Below are 18,162 nucleotides of genomic sequence, written 5' to 3' on the forward strand. Positions count from 1 at the left end.
TTGTTCTTTGTTCTCTTTGTTTTGGAGGTTTTTTTTTAAAAGATTTTATTTACTTATTTATTTATTTATTTATTTGAGAGAGAGAGAGAGAGAGAGAGAGAGCATGCGCACATGTGTGCAAGAAGAGGAATAAGTAGTGGGCGAGGGCGAGGGTGAGGGAGGGGAAAAGAATCTTGATCGGATTCCATGCTCAGTGTGGAGCCCAACATGGGGCTCAATCTCACAACCCTGAGATCACGACCTAAGCCAAAACCAAGAGTCTGACGCTTGACTGACTGAGCCTCCCAGGAGCCCCTGCTTTTTGGTCTCTGAGGATTCTGTTTCTATATCCTCTAGCTTAGAGATTCTTTCATTAGCTGTGTCCAGTCTGCTCATATTCCTGTCAAAACCATTCTTCATTTCTGTTACTGTTTTTTTCTCTTTAGCATTCTTTTTGGTCCCTTGTTAGGATTTCCATCTCTCTGCTTACATTGCCATTCTTTCCTTGCATGCTGTTTTCTTTATCCACTATTAATAAATCATAGTTGTTTTAAATTTCCAGTCTGATAATTGCAACATCCTTGCCATGTTTGGTTTTGATGTTTGCTCTCTCTTCAAATTGTGTTTTTTGCCTTTTGGCATGCCTTATAATTTTTTTGATAGCTGGACATGATGTTCCTGTTAGAAAGAATTATTGTGAATAGGCTTTTAGTAATGTGGTTCTAAGGTGTAGGGTGAGGAGAGGCATTCTATAATTCTATGATTAAGTCTGTCTTTTAATGAGCCTATGCTTCTGGACCATGAACTTCACAGGTGTTTCTGTTTTGTTTTTGTTTTTGTTTTTGTTTTTGTTTTTGTTTTAATCCCCCATTATGTGGTAAAGGATGGCTAGAGTGGGCTAGAGTTGGATATTTTCCTTCCCCAGGTGAGTTAGGCTCTGATAATACCCCAGCAGATTAGGCTTTGGTTAACTAGTTTCTTCTTAGAGCAGGACTTCTTAGAGAGGAGTGGAGTGCCCTGGTGTATTTCAATATGGTTCCTTTTCTCCTCTCCTTCCTGGAAGCCTGAGGGAGTTTTTCTTTGATATTTACTTTGGGAATCTGGTCAGGCTCCTGCAGGTAAATTTCATAATATTGTGGAGGCCCCCTTATGAGGAGGTCTCCCCAGAGACTAACTCTCAGAATTTTCTGCATGAAGCTTCCAGCACTTTGTCAATTACAATTTCAGTTTTTCTACCCCAGCACTGTGTCCCAAGGTGGTTTCTGCTTCTGATTCTCTGCTCTGCTGAGCTCTGACTCCCTGTATTTGCCTATCTCTCCAGTCTTGGTGACAGGGATTTACCCTCTGTCCCTCTGCCCTTCTGTCTCTTGTAGTTCCAAGAAGAGTGGTGTTTTGTTTTGTTTAAGATTTTATTTATTTGTTTGACAGAGAGGGAGAGATCACAAGTAGGCAGAGAGGCAGGCAGAGAGAAAGAAGAAGAGGAAACAGGCTCCCTGCTGAGCAGAGAGCCAGATATAAGGCTTGATCCCAGGACTCTGGGATCATGACCTGAGCCGAAGGCAGAGGCTTTACCCACTGAGCCACCCAGGAGCCCCAAGAGTTGTGTTTTCAGTCTGTTTAGCTTCTTGTTGTTAGGACGGAGTGGCAACTTCTAAGTTCTTTATATGTGACACTGGAAATGCTGATAGTGCAAATTTTATTGTTGGGTATAAACAGTGTCATTTTTTTTTTGTCTTGAAGTAATAGACTCACTTTGTTCTTTTTAAGAAAACGACTGCCAAATACTCAACTGTGAATAACATTAGTTTGTCGCTCTTTTATATAAAAATAATGTTTTATGAAAAAAGTTCCTAGTTCATCTCAACTCAATCACCCATGGTCTTTTCCTCTAGATGATCACCACACTTCAGCATGTAACAGAAGTACTTTATGCATCACACATAATGTTAAATAAGACGTGTCATCAAGGGTCAAGATTGACTAAAATTATTTCGTACTGCTTCTTCAAGTACCTTCTTAAATGAAACTTGATTTTTTTTAAAGATTGTATTTATTTATTTTAGAGACAGAGTGGGGGGGGGGAGCAGAGGGAGAGGGACAAGCAGATTCTGCACTGAGTGCAGATGGTGCCCCACGTGGGGCTCAATCCCACCACTCTGAGATCATGACCTGAGCTGAAACCAAGAGTTGGACTCCCAAATGACTGGGCCATGCAGGCTCCCCTGAAACTGGGCTTTTAAAAAAGTGAGAGTGCTTAACAGTGGAAAAATAAAATGATTACCATACGAGTTTGGTGCCACTCCCCTGACCCATGCCATTGCTTTTGCAATGTAAACATCTTCACATTTGCCTGAAGATAAACCATGAATTTCAACAATGTCATTCAACGCTGGGAATATTTCAGCACTCTTCCTCTCTCCCAATGCTCTCACCTTGGATCTTCTCCGATGATTAGTTGGTGCCGATAGTGGATAAACATAAATAAAACAGCAAATCCAGCTCATGTCTGTAGATTTGTCTGTTTGAAAGGCAAAAACAATTCCACTGAGGTGATATTAGGCCCCCATCTTTATGATTGCAGCTAAATCTTGAATTTAATGAGTTTCTTTCATTGCAAGGTGGCATGACTTCCTCTACTGACTCTTTATCTAGTAGACTCTCGACAATGTCAACTCTACAGGATTGTTGTTGTTGTTGTTGTTGTTCTTTCAGAAATACCACCAGTTCCTTTTCTGGAAGTTTTTATTTAAATTCCAGTTAGTTAGCATACAGTGTTAACATTAGCCTCAGGTGTACAATATAGTAATTCAACACTTCCATACAACACCCAGTGCTCATCATGACATGCCCATCACCCATCTCCCCTATCCCCCTGCCTGCCCTCTGATAACCATCAGTTCGTTCTCTATAGTTAAGTGTCTATTTCTTGGTTTGTCTCTCTCTCTTTTTTCCCCTTTGTTCATTTGTTTTGTTTCTTAAATTCTACATGAGTGAAATCATATGGTATTGGTCTTTCTCTGACTTATTTCACTAGCATAATGTTCTCTAGCTCCATCTACATCATTGCAAATGGCCAGATTTTGTTCTTTTTGATGGCTGGGTAATATTCCATTGTATATATTCACCACATCTTATTTGTCCATTCTTCAGTTGTTGGACACCTGAGCTGTTTCCGTAACTTTGCTATTGTAGATAATGCTACTATAAACATCAGGGTGCATGTATCTCTTTGAATTAGTATTTTTGTATTCGTTAGGTAAATACCTAGAAGGATCATGGGGTAGTTCTATTTTTAAGTTTTCGAGGAACCTCCATACTGTTTTCCAGAATGGCTGTACCAGTTCACATTCTCAGCAATAGTGCAAGAGTGTTCTGCTTTCTGTACATCCTTACCAACACTTGTTCTTTCTTGTGTTGTTGATTTTAGCCATGATGGCAGGTGTGAGGTGATACCATGCTTTTGGTTTTTATTTCCTTGATAAAGAGTGATACTGAGCATCTTTTCAAATGTCTGTTAGCCATCTATATGTCTTCTTTGGAAAAATGTCTATATGTGTCTTCTGCCCATTTTAAAATTGGATTATTTGTTTTTTGGGTGTTGAGTTTGATAAGTTCTTTATATATTTTGGATACTAACCCTTTATCAGATATGTCGTTTCCAGTTTTCTTCTCCCGGGCCTTGATTGTTTCCTTCACCATTCAAAAGCTTTTTATTTTGGTGTAGCCCCAATGGTTTATTTCTGCTTTTGTTTCCCTTGCCTCAGGAGACATATCTAGAAAGAAGTTTCTACTGCCAGTGTCAAAGAGGTTACTGCCTATGTTCTCCTCTAGGATTTTTATGGTTTCAGGTCTTATATTTAGGTCTTTAGTCCATTTTGAGTTTATTTTTGTGTATGGTCTAGGAAAGTGGTCCAGTTTCATTTTTTTGTACGTAGCTGTCCCGTTTTCCCAATACCATTTGTTGAAGGGACTGTCTTCAACAATATCCCCATTGGATATCCTTTCCGACTCTGCAATGTTCATTAATTTCTCCACTCTTGTGTGTGCTTCCTTAGCTACTATAATACAGTGCCCCGCACGATGCTTTAATGGCTTTTCCATTTCTATTCTTAAAAAAAAAAAAAACCTGTAACAAACAATTTTTGACTTTTTACATCTACTTTTAAATATTTAATTTCTTTTCCTTTAAACTCTGAATAATTGATTTCAAGATGACTCTACAGCTTAGATCACATTATAATACTATTCTGAAATGTTCTGTTGCATCAGACACAGTAAGATAAATTATTAGTATCTATACTGCCAAAGGAATGCTAACTTTTTGGCACGTTCTTGTTTCTTAAGTATGGTTGCAATCTACTGTGGAGGTTCCACCTTTCTATGATTCAGAGAACTCTTGATGGTTTAACACTTTTGAACATGCTTATACCTAGGCATTGCAACCAGAAATTAAGTGAGTCTTCCACTCTCCTTCTTGAAGCCAAGCATCCATTTTTAAATATCAGAAAATTATGTTGTAAATAAATTTTATTATGTTATATGATGACATATAAGATCTTCCATAATAACAGGCATAGTTAACTTTAAAACTTAGGTGATTTTTCAAAAAGTATCTCTAAATATTACAAATAAGGCAACAGGGTGCATTTACTTCCTTTTTTAAAGATGTATTTTTTGGGTGAGAGAGCACAAGCAGGAAGGGCAGGGAGATGGAGAGAATCTCAAACAGACTCAGCGATGAGAACAGACCTCAAGGTGGGGCTCCGTCTCATGACCCTGAGATCATGACCTGAGCAGAAACCAAGAGTCTGATGCTTAACTGACTGCACCATCCACATGCCCCAAAGTACATTTACTTCTTATGTTTTCACATAGACACAAAGCTTTCAAAGTAACAATTTATTTAATTAGAATGAGATTATAAAGATTATAGTAGGCATCTCCTAAGTAATCAGTAAGAGCACTAAGTCCTGAGAATAAATTAATCTCTGAAAAGTATGTATTTGTACCCTAAGAAGAAAAAATAAATGTATTTGTACCCTAAACCAGCTATTTTAGAAACTTTTAGAATGCACAAACACATATCGCAGAGCACGGTTTAATTACACTTTAGATAGCCTCTGGAAAATTCCTTATATTTCTAAGGGAAGAAGAGTGGAAAAGGCAAAGTCTTAGTATTATTGTGGATAGAAGTTTGACCTCTAGAACTTCCTGAGAGAGTCTCAGAGAACCATAGTTAGAGGGGCTGAATCCGGGGGAGGTCAAAACTGGAGCTTGGGAGACCAATTAAGAAGAGTGGGATGATCTCTGTTGGCATTGGCTCTCCAACCTGAATGTGCCTGAGAATCCCCTGGAGAGCTTGCTGAGCCAGATGGCTGGACCCCACTCCCCATTTTCCTGCTTCAGTAGGTTGAAGGCTGGGCCGCGAAATCTGCATTCGTAACAAGTTCCCAGGTAGGATACTGACACTGCTTCTTTGGGGGCCACACTTTGAGAACCACTGCTCTGGGGTCTTACTGCTCATTTCAAAACTCAATCCTAGACTTACTGTATGTGAATCTTCATGACTAAGACTCCCAGATGATCTGTATACATGTTGAAGTTCGAGCAGCACTATTCTAAGAGATGGTATCCTAGACCTGAGGATGAAGAAAAGTGCCCAGGGTTAAAAGTTATTTATAAGAACGGAAAGAAGCACAAACCTACATGGCTGGACATAGGGAAGTGAGAGAAGGGGAGAAATCAGATATGCTTTGGTTTCAACTGAGTAGGTAGCTGATTATTCCTTTCCACTGGGACAGGGGACACAAGCAGAAGAGTGCATTTGGACAAGTGGTATTTGAGTTCAGTATTGAATGTTTGGACTACATGAAGCTCTCTTTTAACTGCCACTATATTAATCCTATTGGCCATATGTGATTAAGCAACACTGGCCGGGGCTCCTGGTCCTGTGAAGGGATTGGTATTACATGAGAAGTGTTAGGCACGCGTGCAGGATTCTATTTTCAACTACGAATCCACTTGTGGCAAATACAAATTAGTAAAATGCAAGTCCCTTCCACAAAAGGGTGTTGAAAACCTGTCTCCCACCCCCATAGCACCCATCACCATGCAGATTAGAGACACTGGGTAACGGCAAAGATTATTTGCCACCCACCAATCAGGAATCAGGGCCCTGAAGAATAGAAGGGGATATTCCAGGTAACCCAGAACAAAGATGAGAGACTGTGGGATGTGCAAACAATGCCAGCAAACTCAATGGAGTTCCCGTTCAGAGTGGGGATCAATCTCATCAAACCCTTTCGCTGCCTTCCAGAAGTCCCCAGTAGAGAACACCTCCAAGTGTTACTTAGAGCTAGCGATGTACTTGACCCACTGAGCCGGGATTCTAACACATTCTAATCTGAGTCGGATTTCTGTCTGGATGGGGCAGACTTTGCACTTCCATCCGTGCCTGTATCTGATCCTCACACAGCTGCGAGGCATGGCAGGCAGTGTTTGTATTCCATTTTGCAGAGCTGAGTCTGAAGGAAATTAAAGGACTTGTGCAGAGTCACCGAAACAGGAAGAGAGTGGGACTAGAACCCAGGTCTTCTGACTCCAAATCATGTGCTCTTTTCACCATATTAGAATGCTGAGTTCCACTGAACAGCAGACTGAGCTGCAGGACGAGTTACCTTTTTTTGGATTCCAGTTTATTTAAAGAGATGACTTGAGGGATGCCCCGGGTGGCTCAGTTGGTTAAGCATCTGCCTTCGGCTCAGGTCATGATCCCAGGGCCTGGGATGGAGCCCTGCATCAGGCTTCTTGCTCAGCGGGGAGCCTGCTTCTCCCTCTGCCTGCTGCTCCCCCTGCTTATGCTCTCTCTCTGGCAAATAAGTAAATAAATAAAATCTTAAAAAAAAAATAAAGACACGACTCGCATAGAAGGTTCACACAGTGACACCTGACTTCCTAAAATAGCGCAATTCATAATGCATTACAGTTTATTAGCGACTTTCATTTTAATGGTCAAGCAATTAATGATGAGCCACAGCAAAACGTCTGTGGCAGAAAAAAGAAAAAAAACATTTACATTGTCACCAGGTCTGTTCATTATCCTCCGTGCTCTATATCCAGATCAATCAATAGTTAATTAATAATGATGTGCTTCCTGAAGTACAAGGTTATAAATTAATTTAATGCTCGTATGCATATTTTTTGTAGGAAAAATGAGTGGAAAATGCCTGCCATGCCCATCTCATTGTAAGAAAATGTATGTAATGATTACAAGCATATAATAAGAATGGTTTGCCCAGCCAAATGTTTGTTCATTTCTGTTAATCAGTATTCATTTGAGCTACTTTCATGCAGTTTGTGGAAGCAGTGCAATCAGTTGAGTAGTGTGGCAGATTTAAATCAGTAATAAAAGCCCTGGGGAAATTAACAAGACAAAACATTAACCACAGACTAAACATTAACATATATTAGCATTTTTATTATACCTGTGGAATTGTTAAATGGGCATGGTTACTACTATTAAAAAGTTTATGTTGTATATCACATAATTTCAATGTATATTTTGTTTTAAAACTTTTAAGATTTAATTAAATGAAATTGAACAACAGCATAATAGACAATTCAACAGAATGAACTGAAGTTCATTATTTTATTTCAGCTGGAAACCTACAGAATTCCCAACCCACCCTATCCCCAAGCCCCCCAAGGTATCCTAAACAAATGCCACAGGTCATACTCCTCCAGAGTGGACCACAGGATCAGAGTTGGTATTTAAATGGCATAACCATAGAGGGAGTTTTTATGTTTAATTCTGTGGAGTTCTGAAGAATCCACTGACAACCCAAAACTAAATTACACCAGTTATTTAGCAACAGTTCTCTCAGCAAAGCCCTCTTTGGGGCCACAGTAATCATCTGGATTCCAGCAGAAAGGTTATTCCGTAATTAAATAAAACTGCGGAGATCTTCTAGAGCCCCTGAGGTCCCGGTGACCTGGAGAACAGCTCCTGAGAGGAAGGAGTGAGACAGCCACCATCTTCCTCAAAGGCTGTCAAATTTCCCAGGGCAGTAGGGTATGTCTGTGGCTCCCCCACAGACTCACTAACGGGAACTTCTCTCTTTCTGTTTCTGTTTCTCCCTCCCCTTCCTCCTCCTATTATGGGCCATGTAAGACAGACACACACACACACACACACACACACACACACACCCAGAGAAGGAAAATGTAGGTGTGCCTGTTTGGCTCAGTCAGTAGAACATGCAACTCTTGATCTTAGGGTTGTGAGTTCAAGCCCCGTGTTGGGCATGGAGTTTACATCCTTAAAATAAAAGAAAAAAGAGGTAAAGTCTTTCCTTCATCTGTTTTTTTTTTTTTAATCTGGTTCTTAAACTTTGAACACAGAATCGACCTGTCGGCTTAGTTAAGAGCAGGAGAGTCAGAGACGCTATTTAATGTATTTGCAGCCCTTCCCCATTTTCTCGTCTTTTCGGCTATGAGAGCTAAAGGCCTGAACCTATTGTATTTCTATAGCCCTAGGGTCAACCAGAAATCTCCATTGAGGGGAAGCTATAAAGAATATAGCTGGGCCAGACATCAGACTAGACCTGGGTTAAATCGTAAGAATTACAGATTTTGTAGCCAGTCCAAGAATCTGACTCAAGCAGTCAGTCAGGGGCCCGGGACAGCCCACAGGAAGCAAGCTGCAGGGGGAACACACCTGGGAACCACCTCTCCCACAGACCCAGACATCCGGGGCTTTAGGGTGATTACTAATCCTCTCTTACCAGGCAGACCAAAGAGTTTAAATCACTCCACTAGAAATACTATGGTTAAAATTGGATGTCCGTTTTTGGCTTATCTTTAATAACTAGTCCTTCTTTAAAGGATTTTTTTAATCCTTCGTAATCATTACTCTTCTCCAGTTATGGATGGGATGGCCACAAACCTGGGTCATGGGAGGCCCCCAGAGTCTATCCTCTTGACAGAAATCTACGGCATAGGGAGGAAAAACCAAAAACAAAAGCTTGGGGCCCCTCGCTGGCTCATTCAATGAAGCGGGTGATTTTTGATCTCAGGGTTGTGAGTTAGGGCCCCATGTTGTGTGCAGAGATTACTTAAAAATAAAATCTTAGAAAAATAAACTTAAGTTTTGCTAGGCAGATCTAGGTTCAAGTCCTAACTCTGCCATCTACTACAATTATGGTTTGCTTCAGTTCCTTAAACATCATGAGCCTCAGTTTCCTTATCTCTAAAATGGGGTCAAAAATACAAGGTCCGTATGCCTCAGAGAGTTGTAGAATTCACCGTCAAGAACAGAGAATAGGGGCGCCTGGGTGGCTCAGATGGCTGGGTGTCTGCATTCAGCTTTGGTCATGATCCCAGAGTCCTGGGATCGAGCCCCACATCAGGCTCCCTGCTCAGCAGGAAGCCTGCTTCTCCCTCTCCCACTCCCCCTGCTTGTGTTTCCTTTCTCGCTGTCTTTCTCTCTCCCTCTCTCTCTCTCTCAAATAAATAGATAAAATCTTTTTAAAAGAACAGAATGGATGGAGGAATTATTAGTAAGGCAGGGGGCTGGAGTCAGGTATTATGTTACAAATGGGAAGTATTGGTATTATTGAGAAACTTACAATGTAGACTTTCTCTGCTGAGTCAGTCAGAGGGAGAGATCAAGTGTGAGGGTTTTTTTTGTCACCAGAGGGCTTCCAGAACCAACAGCAAATGGCCCCTGAGCATCAGTATAGTTACATTTTAACCAGTGGGGTATCTGCATTTTTTCGACACATCAGTTACAGGGTACCTGTGTGCATTGCATCAAACCAAATGCTTTGCAGGGTTTCAAACTCTTTGGTAACATATTCTACTTGAAAAATAATTTTCAGGGGCACCTGGTGGCTCAGTCGATCGAGCATCCAGCCCTTGATTTTAGCTTAGATCATGATCTCAGGGTCATAGGATCAAGCCTGGAGTTGGGCTCCGCGCTCAGCTCAGAGTCTGCTTGTCCCCTTCCCTATGCTCCTCCTCTCTCTCTCTCTCTCTCTCTCTCAAATAAATAAAAACTTTATTTAAAGAAAGTCATTTTCAGGCACCTGAGTGGCTCAGTGGGTTAAAGCCTCTGCCTTTGGCTCAGGTCATGATCCCGGGGTCCTGGGATCAAGCCCCGCATCCGGCTCTCTGCTCAGCAGGGAGCCTGCTTCCTCCTCTCTCTCTGCCTGCCTCTCTGCCTACTTGTGATCTCTGTCTGTCAAATAAATAAGTAAAATCTTTATTTAAAAAAAAAAAGGAAAGTCATTTTCACCTTTTTTTTTCCCAGAGGAGTTCAGAATAAAATATGACACTTTTCATATCATATCTTCCTTTTTTGCATGAGACCTGAGTGACAGCTGGAAGGTAGCTGGGGGACCAGGTCAAAAGGAAGTCTTATTACTCTCTTCATGCATGTGTAAAGCCAGTGTTCTGGACCTTGCTTAGAAAAGAATGGTCCTAGTGTTGCTAGGATGACCTTCTGACCATAAATATGGTCAGGAGCCCTGCCTTCTTTTATTTTTTTTTTTCAAGATTTATTTATTTATTTGAGAGAGAGAAAGCACACAGCAGGGAGGTGCAGAAGGAGAGAGAGAGAGAATGTCAAGCAAACTCCACTGCTGAGCACAGAGCCTGATGTGAGGCTCGATCCCATGACCCTGAGATTGTGACCTGAGCCAAAACCAAAAGTCAGGTGACCATCCGACCGCATCCTTCCTCCCCCTGACTCCCCAGGTGCCCCAAGTCCCTATTTCAAGTCTTGTAACACCTCAGGGGACCCCCGTTACTCTCCTGCCATAGATTCTGGCGCATGAATAAAGGAATCACTATTCTTGGAAAACGAAAGGATTTTCTATTCCGGGTCTATCGGTAGAGACATTCGCCCACCTAATTAATCCAGTCTCACTAACTAAAGTTCAAGATAGCGGCACCCTTAACCAGGTGCATTAGTCCGTGGAAGGAAATTGGATTGCACTTGTTATTTAAGAGCCCCAGACTCCTGGGCGGGACACTGAGTTCTAAAATGCTGCTCGAAATACCGGTGATTCTTTAGCAAGTGCAGCCGTAGACGGAGACCCGGGTCTCCAGGCAGCGCCTCATGTCCCCCGAGTGTGACATTTACAAAGAAATTTTGATCAAAGGCCCTCTTTTGTGTTAATTCTGCGTCTCTTTGTAAATTCTGTTTTCTTTTTGTGGCCACCCCTCAAAATGAGCTTGTAATATTCACCTACAGCTCACACAGTGCGGAGGTGGAAGATGTGGACAGAAGAGCCCGAAGGCACGGGGGAGGGGGTCTACATTTGACAAATGCTTTGTATATGAGAAGAATTTGCTTTGTGGTAGATTTGTGGAAGAAAATACAGCCCGTCTGTTAAGAAGTGGCAGATTTCAGCGGGGGGGGGGGCATTGGCAGGACACCGTTGTTTGCCCCTGACCCCACCCGGAGCCTTGGGGACTCTGCCCAATAGTGCCACATTGGGTGGCTTGGGAAGGAAGGTCACACTGGCTACATTCTCGTTTGTTCTTAACCTTCCTGCTTTTGCCTCAGCTGTACCCCCTTTCCAGTGGGTGGTTCCATGAGCGTTCGCCGGCTGTGTGGCAAGTAAACACGTGTGTGTCTATGAACATAATTTTAGGATGCACAGTCTGCCCTCAGTTATTCATACCTGCCTTGCAAACTTTGGAAATGACTAGAACCGAGCTCCCCAGTCCAGCCAGGCAGCCCCCTTACCTGAAGCACCATCAATCGCGGTAAACTCAGAGAATACAGTTTTCTATATAAATCAATTCTTGTATTAGGAAAGAAAAATCTTTTTAGTTTGTTTGTTTTTCCCCAGTGGAGGTGAGGCCTCTACTGACTTTAGATTCTTCTTTTCTAATTCAAGAATTGATTTATATAGAAGACTTTCCAAAGCTATACAAACCAAATGCTGCTTTTGCTTTTAGAAAGACATAGGTAGCTTTGTAAATGTCATCTGGGCCATCTTGAGAAATCCCGGAAACGGATGACCACACGCAGCCCGGGACTGCAGGCATGCCAGACCTGATACTAGGAGTTCCCTTCAATTCATTTTGATGAATTTACTTTTACTGAGTCCCTAACAGCATGCAAAATTCAGTCTGATTTCTGTGGAGGTACAGAAGATATGACCAAAGGTACCAAAGATATAACCTGTCTTCACTGGGTATTTCTAATATTTTTCTTTTTCTTTATTTTTTAAAATATTTTATTTAGTTATTTGACAGAGATCACAAGTAGGCAGAGAGGCAGGCAGAGAGAGCGGGGGAAGCAGGCTCCCTGCCAAGCAGAGAGCCTGACTCGGGGCTCGATCCCAGGACCCTGAGATCCTGACCTGAGTCGAAGGCAGAGGTTTTAACCCAGTGAGCCACACAGGCTCAATGTTTTTTTTTTTTCTTAATGTATATTTTTCTTAATGTATACAATCTACATATTCACCTTGGCTATGTTGGCTGTGTTTCTGAGGACTGGGAGTTCCTTTAAAAAAAGAGAGTGTAAGCAACTGGTGATTAAGCATTGTCTTCTAGGGAGGTGATATTGTATAAGCTTTGAAGTCAGACAGTGAATCAACGGTATATTTGCCACAGGCAACCCTGAACCTCCTCTAACCTCAGTTTCTTCACCTCTAAAATGGGGATGATAACATTTAGCTTAGTGTCTGACATAAGGGAGACATGTTAATACATCTTTATGTAGAAGTTCATTTTAGGCTTGTGTCTGAAAGCTCAAAAATAGAAATCTACAAATAATTGAACCAGATTACTTAGAATTGAGATAAGAAAGCTGATGCCATCTTTTGATCATTGCCATATGACTGTTAAGAGGACGAAGCTTTAGAGGGAGGCATCCGGCAACTAGTCTCGAATGAGCAAGTGAGTGGATCGAGAAAGGAAGGAAGGGCGGGCCCGGTGTGCCGTGGCTGCGAACAGTAGCGTCCTCGGTAGTGGGGTTCTCATGAGTGTTGATTGTCTGGGTTGCCCTAAGGGACCCTGGAGACAGCCCTTTTGGTGGATTCTGGGGTCTGACCTCATGGCTATCTCCAATTTAGGCTGCAGACAGGTATGTGGGGTGCCTTTGGGAAGCCCCAGGGCACAGTAGCCAGGGTCCACATTGGCCAAGTCATCATGTCCATCTGTACCAAGCTGCAGAACAAGGAGCATGTGATTGAGGCCCTATGCAGGGCCAAGTTCAAGTTCCCTAGCCGCCAGAAGATCCGCACCTCCAAGAAGTGGGGCTTTACTAAGTTCAATGCGGATGAATTTGAAGACATGGTGACTGAAGAGCGGCTTATCCCAGATGGCTGTTGGGTCAAATACATCCCTAACCGTGGGCCCTTGGACAAATGGAGGCCTCTGCCCTCATGAGAACCTTGGCACTACCCCTTTCTGTCATATTCATGCCCACCAATACATCCAACTTCCTGTCAAAAAAAAAAAAAAAAAAGAGAGAGAGAAAGAAAGGAAGGAAGGAACAAAAGAGGAAGGATGGGCGGAGGGAAGGGGAGAGCGAGGGAGAGGAGGTAGGCTTTCTTGAGTACCTGTGTTCTTTAGTACTCTTGGTCCTGGTCTTGTTCAATGATACGGGATTCACAGCTGATCACACTGGCTATGGATTGGTTGGCTGGCCTTCTTCCTTCCCTTGGGCGTTTTTACGAAAGTCAGATGAGCCATTACACTGACATTCTTCAGCATACGCAACCCTGGGCCTTCGAACCCAACTCCCTGCATGGAAGGCTGCTCTGTTAACAGGCTACTCTACACATCTCTCACCCCCTTCCTCTCCCGCCCCACTACTTCCTAAACTTTGTAATTCCTATTTGTGAACTTCTACATTCTTATAAATACTAAGGGCCGTGGAGAGGTATCAATAGCCTAAGTCTTGTATAGAAAGTCCTCTCAAATGTGCAGAAAGAAAATGCATTTTTCATCTTAGGAAACCTTGAATAGGTTGGGCTCAAAGTCTCCACTGCCATAGTCTTCAGCCTGCTTTTCCACAGATGGCTCTTTACCTGAAAAGCGTAGCACCTTTTTCGGACTCCAGTAATAGCTTCGTTCTGCTCTTTAAAAAGAAATTGGGGAAGAAATTGAAGTGCATTTCAGAATTTGTTTCTACTATCATATCTGTGAAAGTATCATATAATTATATTGCATTTCTTTTTCAGATTGGCAAGTTATGTGCCCATTCTCAACAACGCCAGTATAGATCTGCTTATTATCCTGAAGATCTGTTTATTGACAAGAAGGTATTAAAAGTTGCTCATGTAGAACACGAAGAAACCTTATCCAGCCGAAGGAGGTAAGGGGATTCTGCTTTTTTCCCCCCTCTGTTTCAGCATACAATTAACAATTGTGTTGTAAGGTGAAAAACTTTTGGAGTGAAGCTTCTTAAATACACATTATTTTGTTCTTTTGAGTAGAGTTTGATTAATTAATTCTACCATTTGTAAATGCTAAGGAAAAGAGATATCACATTATATCTAAGCCATATTTAAATGTAAAGTTACCCTATGTAAATATCCAGCACAGTACTCCCTGAATAGGGAGTCCGATGTGGGGCTTGATCCCAGGTCCCTGGGATCATGACCTGAGCCAAAGGCAGCTGCTTAACGACTGAGCCACCCAGGTGCCCCCAAGATATTTGTTGACTAAACAAAATGTTTTCTGCTTATGATCTGGTCTCACAATTTTATGGCTTCGCTTGTGGTTTTCCCATTATTACCAGTGAGTCAAGGTCAAGTTCACCAAAAAGAAACTGGCAAGACACACTCATGTGCATAAACATACCGCACATTCTGTACACTCTTGTCAGTATACAAAATGAAGGATTCAGTTTCTGTTTCTTAAGACAGCAGTCAAGGGACTAAATCAAAGTTTGTTTCTGATTCTCTTCTTTCCTCCTTCCCTCATCCAGATGACCTCTTTCCCTGTTCTAGTCATGGTTACAAATAAGGGGTGGCCATTGGATGGGAATCCCAACACAGGTCTAGGAGAGGTGCCTTCCCAAAAGGAGTGCACATGTCCCCAAGCCTGCCACTGGCTCAAAGAATAGCCAGACATGAGTTCTGCTTCCTGATGACTGGCCTGCAGATGGAAAATTAAGAGATGAAATCAGCAACATCTCAGATGTAGGCTAAATGAAGCCATTCATATCCATTTACTACAGGAGGTTTTAAAGTGATAACTCTTAGTCATCACTATGACATCACAAACTCTTAGTTTGGAGTGAGAGAAGCCAGTAAGGCTGCATGAGAGAGAGTCCTCCAAAGAAGCATTTCAGGAAGTCCCATGTTCTCTTTTGTTGACTTCCAACCAAATGGATGTCTAGTTTCCCTGTAGCAACAGTTTTAAAGTGTGACTCAGAGACCCAGGAAGTCACAGAAACTCTTTCCAGGGAGTCTGAGATGCTCCTTTTGCTAACTACTTATCCATGTGAACCTGGGTTTTGTTTATATACTTTAACCAAAACAACACATTGCAGCAGATTGAATGCAGAAGCCAATGGGAGAATTCAGCTGTCTCCTATTAAGCCAGGCTAAACATATTTTGTAAAAAAGACAAAACCAATATCAGTTTCTCACTATTTTTTTCATAAAAATAGTACTTATGTTAACACATAATGGCTCATTATTTGTTTCAAATAAATAAATAAGTAAATATTTCCCCCCTGAGTTTCACTTTCTAAAGCAGTAAGTATCTAAAAATATATATCGGACCAACAAAAGCTCTTTGGGGCCCTCCATCATTTTTAGGAGTATAGAGGGGTTGTATTCATTATCCAGTGCTACATAACAAATTTCCCCAAAACATAGTGATTTAGAACAACTAACATTTATTATCACAGTTTCTGGCAGGAATTCGAGAACAGCTTGGCTGGGTGGTTGTCAGCTTGGTCAGTTTCTGGGGCTGTAGTCATAGGAACTGCAGATCTACTTTCCAAGTGGCTCACTTAGCAAGGTAGTGCTGGTTGTTGAAGGGAGGCCTCAGTCCCTCACCGCATGAACCTCGTGAGTGACTCCGCAACATAGCTACTGGCTTCCCCAGAATACAAGATCCATGGAAGAGCAAGGAGCAAGCTGTATTGTCTTTTCCGACCTAGTCTGGGAAGTGACGTACTGTCAAGTCTGGTATCTGTTTGTTAGAAGTGAGTTCCCAGTTCTAGTCCACACTCAAGGGGAGGGAAATTAAACTCCACCTCTTGAAGGAAGGAGTATCAAAGAATTTGTGGACAAATTTACAAACCACCACAGGGGTCCTGGCACCGAAATATTTGAGAACCATTTCCCTATAGCATTGGAGAGTTTTAGGAAGTGTTTTTCATTCTGGGGAGACAAAATTTGGTCATTTCTCCAAACCGTTAACCTTTGACTTTCCTTTGTCTGTTGTTCTCAATTGCTTTCACACTTTGCCCAGACCACCTGAGAAATTAACCTCAGTCATGGATCTTTAACTAGGGGAAACCTCTTGCGTATTGTACTGAAGTGAATAAATTATATTTATATTGTATTATTACAATATATAATATATCATATTATATATCAATATCACAATAATTAATGAAGAATCAATATCTTATACAATTATTTTTATTAATTTATTATTATTTTATATAATTATATAATTTATAATTATATTATTTATAAATAACCTACAAAAATAAAATATAAATGTATTGTATTATATTATACTACGTAATTATTCATTTAAAATTAATAAGAGGGCATCTGGCTGGCTCAGTCAGCAGAGCATGTAATTCTTGATCTTGGGATTGTAAGTTTGAGCCCCACATTGGATATAGAGATTACTTAAAAATAAAATCTTTAAAAAAAATGTTTAAATAAAATTAACAAAAGGAATGTTTAAATTATAAATTACATTTATATGTTATAAATGTAATATATTTGTATGGCATTATACAGTAATATGTATTTTTATATATATTGCTTTATTCAACTCAACAGACACTTAGGAAATACCTGTCATGGGCCAGAATGTGTACTGGCATCAAAACTCAAGACAGAGGCTCAACTCTCCAAAGCAGTCTAATGTGGAAATAGACTTAAATGCAAATACTTCCAAAATAGTTTTATAAGTGCAAAGGAGTGTCCAGAGTCTATCCCTAGAGGCAGCCTACAGGAAAAATGAGAGCCTCTGCCCAGGGAGATATAGTGGGCCTCCCTGGAGGAAGTGGTATATGAATCAGTCCCAGCATCATATGCAGAGCTTATTCAAATGAAACACACCGGCCCAGTCCCATTTTGAGACAACCCTGCCAACCTACACACATTTATGAGTAAGTAGGAGGTGCTACTTGATCAAGGGCCTGCTGCCATGGCTTCTGTCTGGGGTTCTCGTGGGACCCATTCCCTACTGTCCTACTGGGGAGGGCTCTATGGGGTCGATTCCTCCACAGAAAAATGAAATGGATGAATGGGTTCTTGGCCGGGCACCCAGATTTGGCACTTTGTTTAGATCGCTTTCTGAACTTGTTGCTAAGCCCAAAAGAAAAGATAGTAAGAAAAACTACATAGCTTGCAGGCTTGATTAATTGGTGGCCGGGCAAGGCTCGTTTGAGTGTTGGAAACACAGCCTGCCCCATGGTGCTTCTCATCTCTTGCAAACTAGAGCCTTAGAGTCCGAGTCAGTGTCTGATTTCCTTAAGCTCCCTCCAGTAGGCATTGTAAACCCTTTTAGGGAGAGGGGAGACTCAGGGATTAAGATCATCTCTTGCCCATGCCCTGGCCCCTGCAATCTGATGTTATTAGGAAGGTTTGGTTTGACGGAGGGTTAGTACCTCTATAAATTTCTCGGTATGTTCTGCACAGCCTTTCACACTGGTCCAGAAAAATCTATGTGCCTCCGACACCCCTCACATCGTTGCCCAAGCTCCATCCTCCTCGGGTAAAAATATGATAATTGCAAAGGAACCCTGTTGTAGCTTTCCCTCCCTGGAGGTTGGGAGCAAGCTGTCTGAATCTGATTATGAGTTGAAAAGCCCTTTCCTTATTAAAATAACAACACACAAAGAAATGCAGGATTCCTTTGGTAGCATTCAGAAGTCATCTGTTTGTTTTGTCTGCCCCCAACTGGGTAGTTTGCAACACACAACTAATCTTAGAAATAGCTTAGTTCAATTTAAAGGCGATT

At 41.6% G+C, this 18,162-nt stretch overlaps 1 protein-coding gene and 1 pseudogene across 1 annotated transcript in view; both read left to right on the plus strand.

Moving 5' to 3' along the window:
* GPC3 (glypican 3) overlaps positions 1 to 18,162 on the plus strand; it is a 397,657-nt gene that overhangs the window by 248,240 nt on the left and 131,255 nt on the right. The window contains exon 4 of the mRNA XM_004778413.3: positions 14,181 to 14,314. Within this exon, the coding sequence (XP_004778470.1) occupies positions 14,181 to 14,314 (134 nt within the window). The remainder of the gene's footprint in view (positions 1 to 14,180; positions 14,315 to 18,162) is intronic.
* Positions 12,868 to 13,020, plus strand: LOC123388514 (annotated as a pseudogene).

The sequence above is a fragment of the Mustela putorius genome, unplaced genomic scaffold (assembly GCF_011764305.1).
Source record: "Mustela putorius furo isolate JIRA1106 unplaced genomic scaffold, ASM1176430v1.1 tig00003899_pilon_pilon_pilon, whole genome shotgun sequence".
Taxonomy (NCBI): domain Eukaryota; kingdom Metazoa; phylum Chordata; class Mammalia; order Carnivora; family Mustelidae; genus Mustela; species Mustela putorius.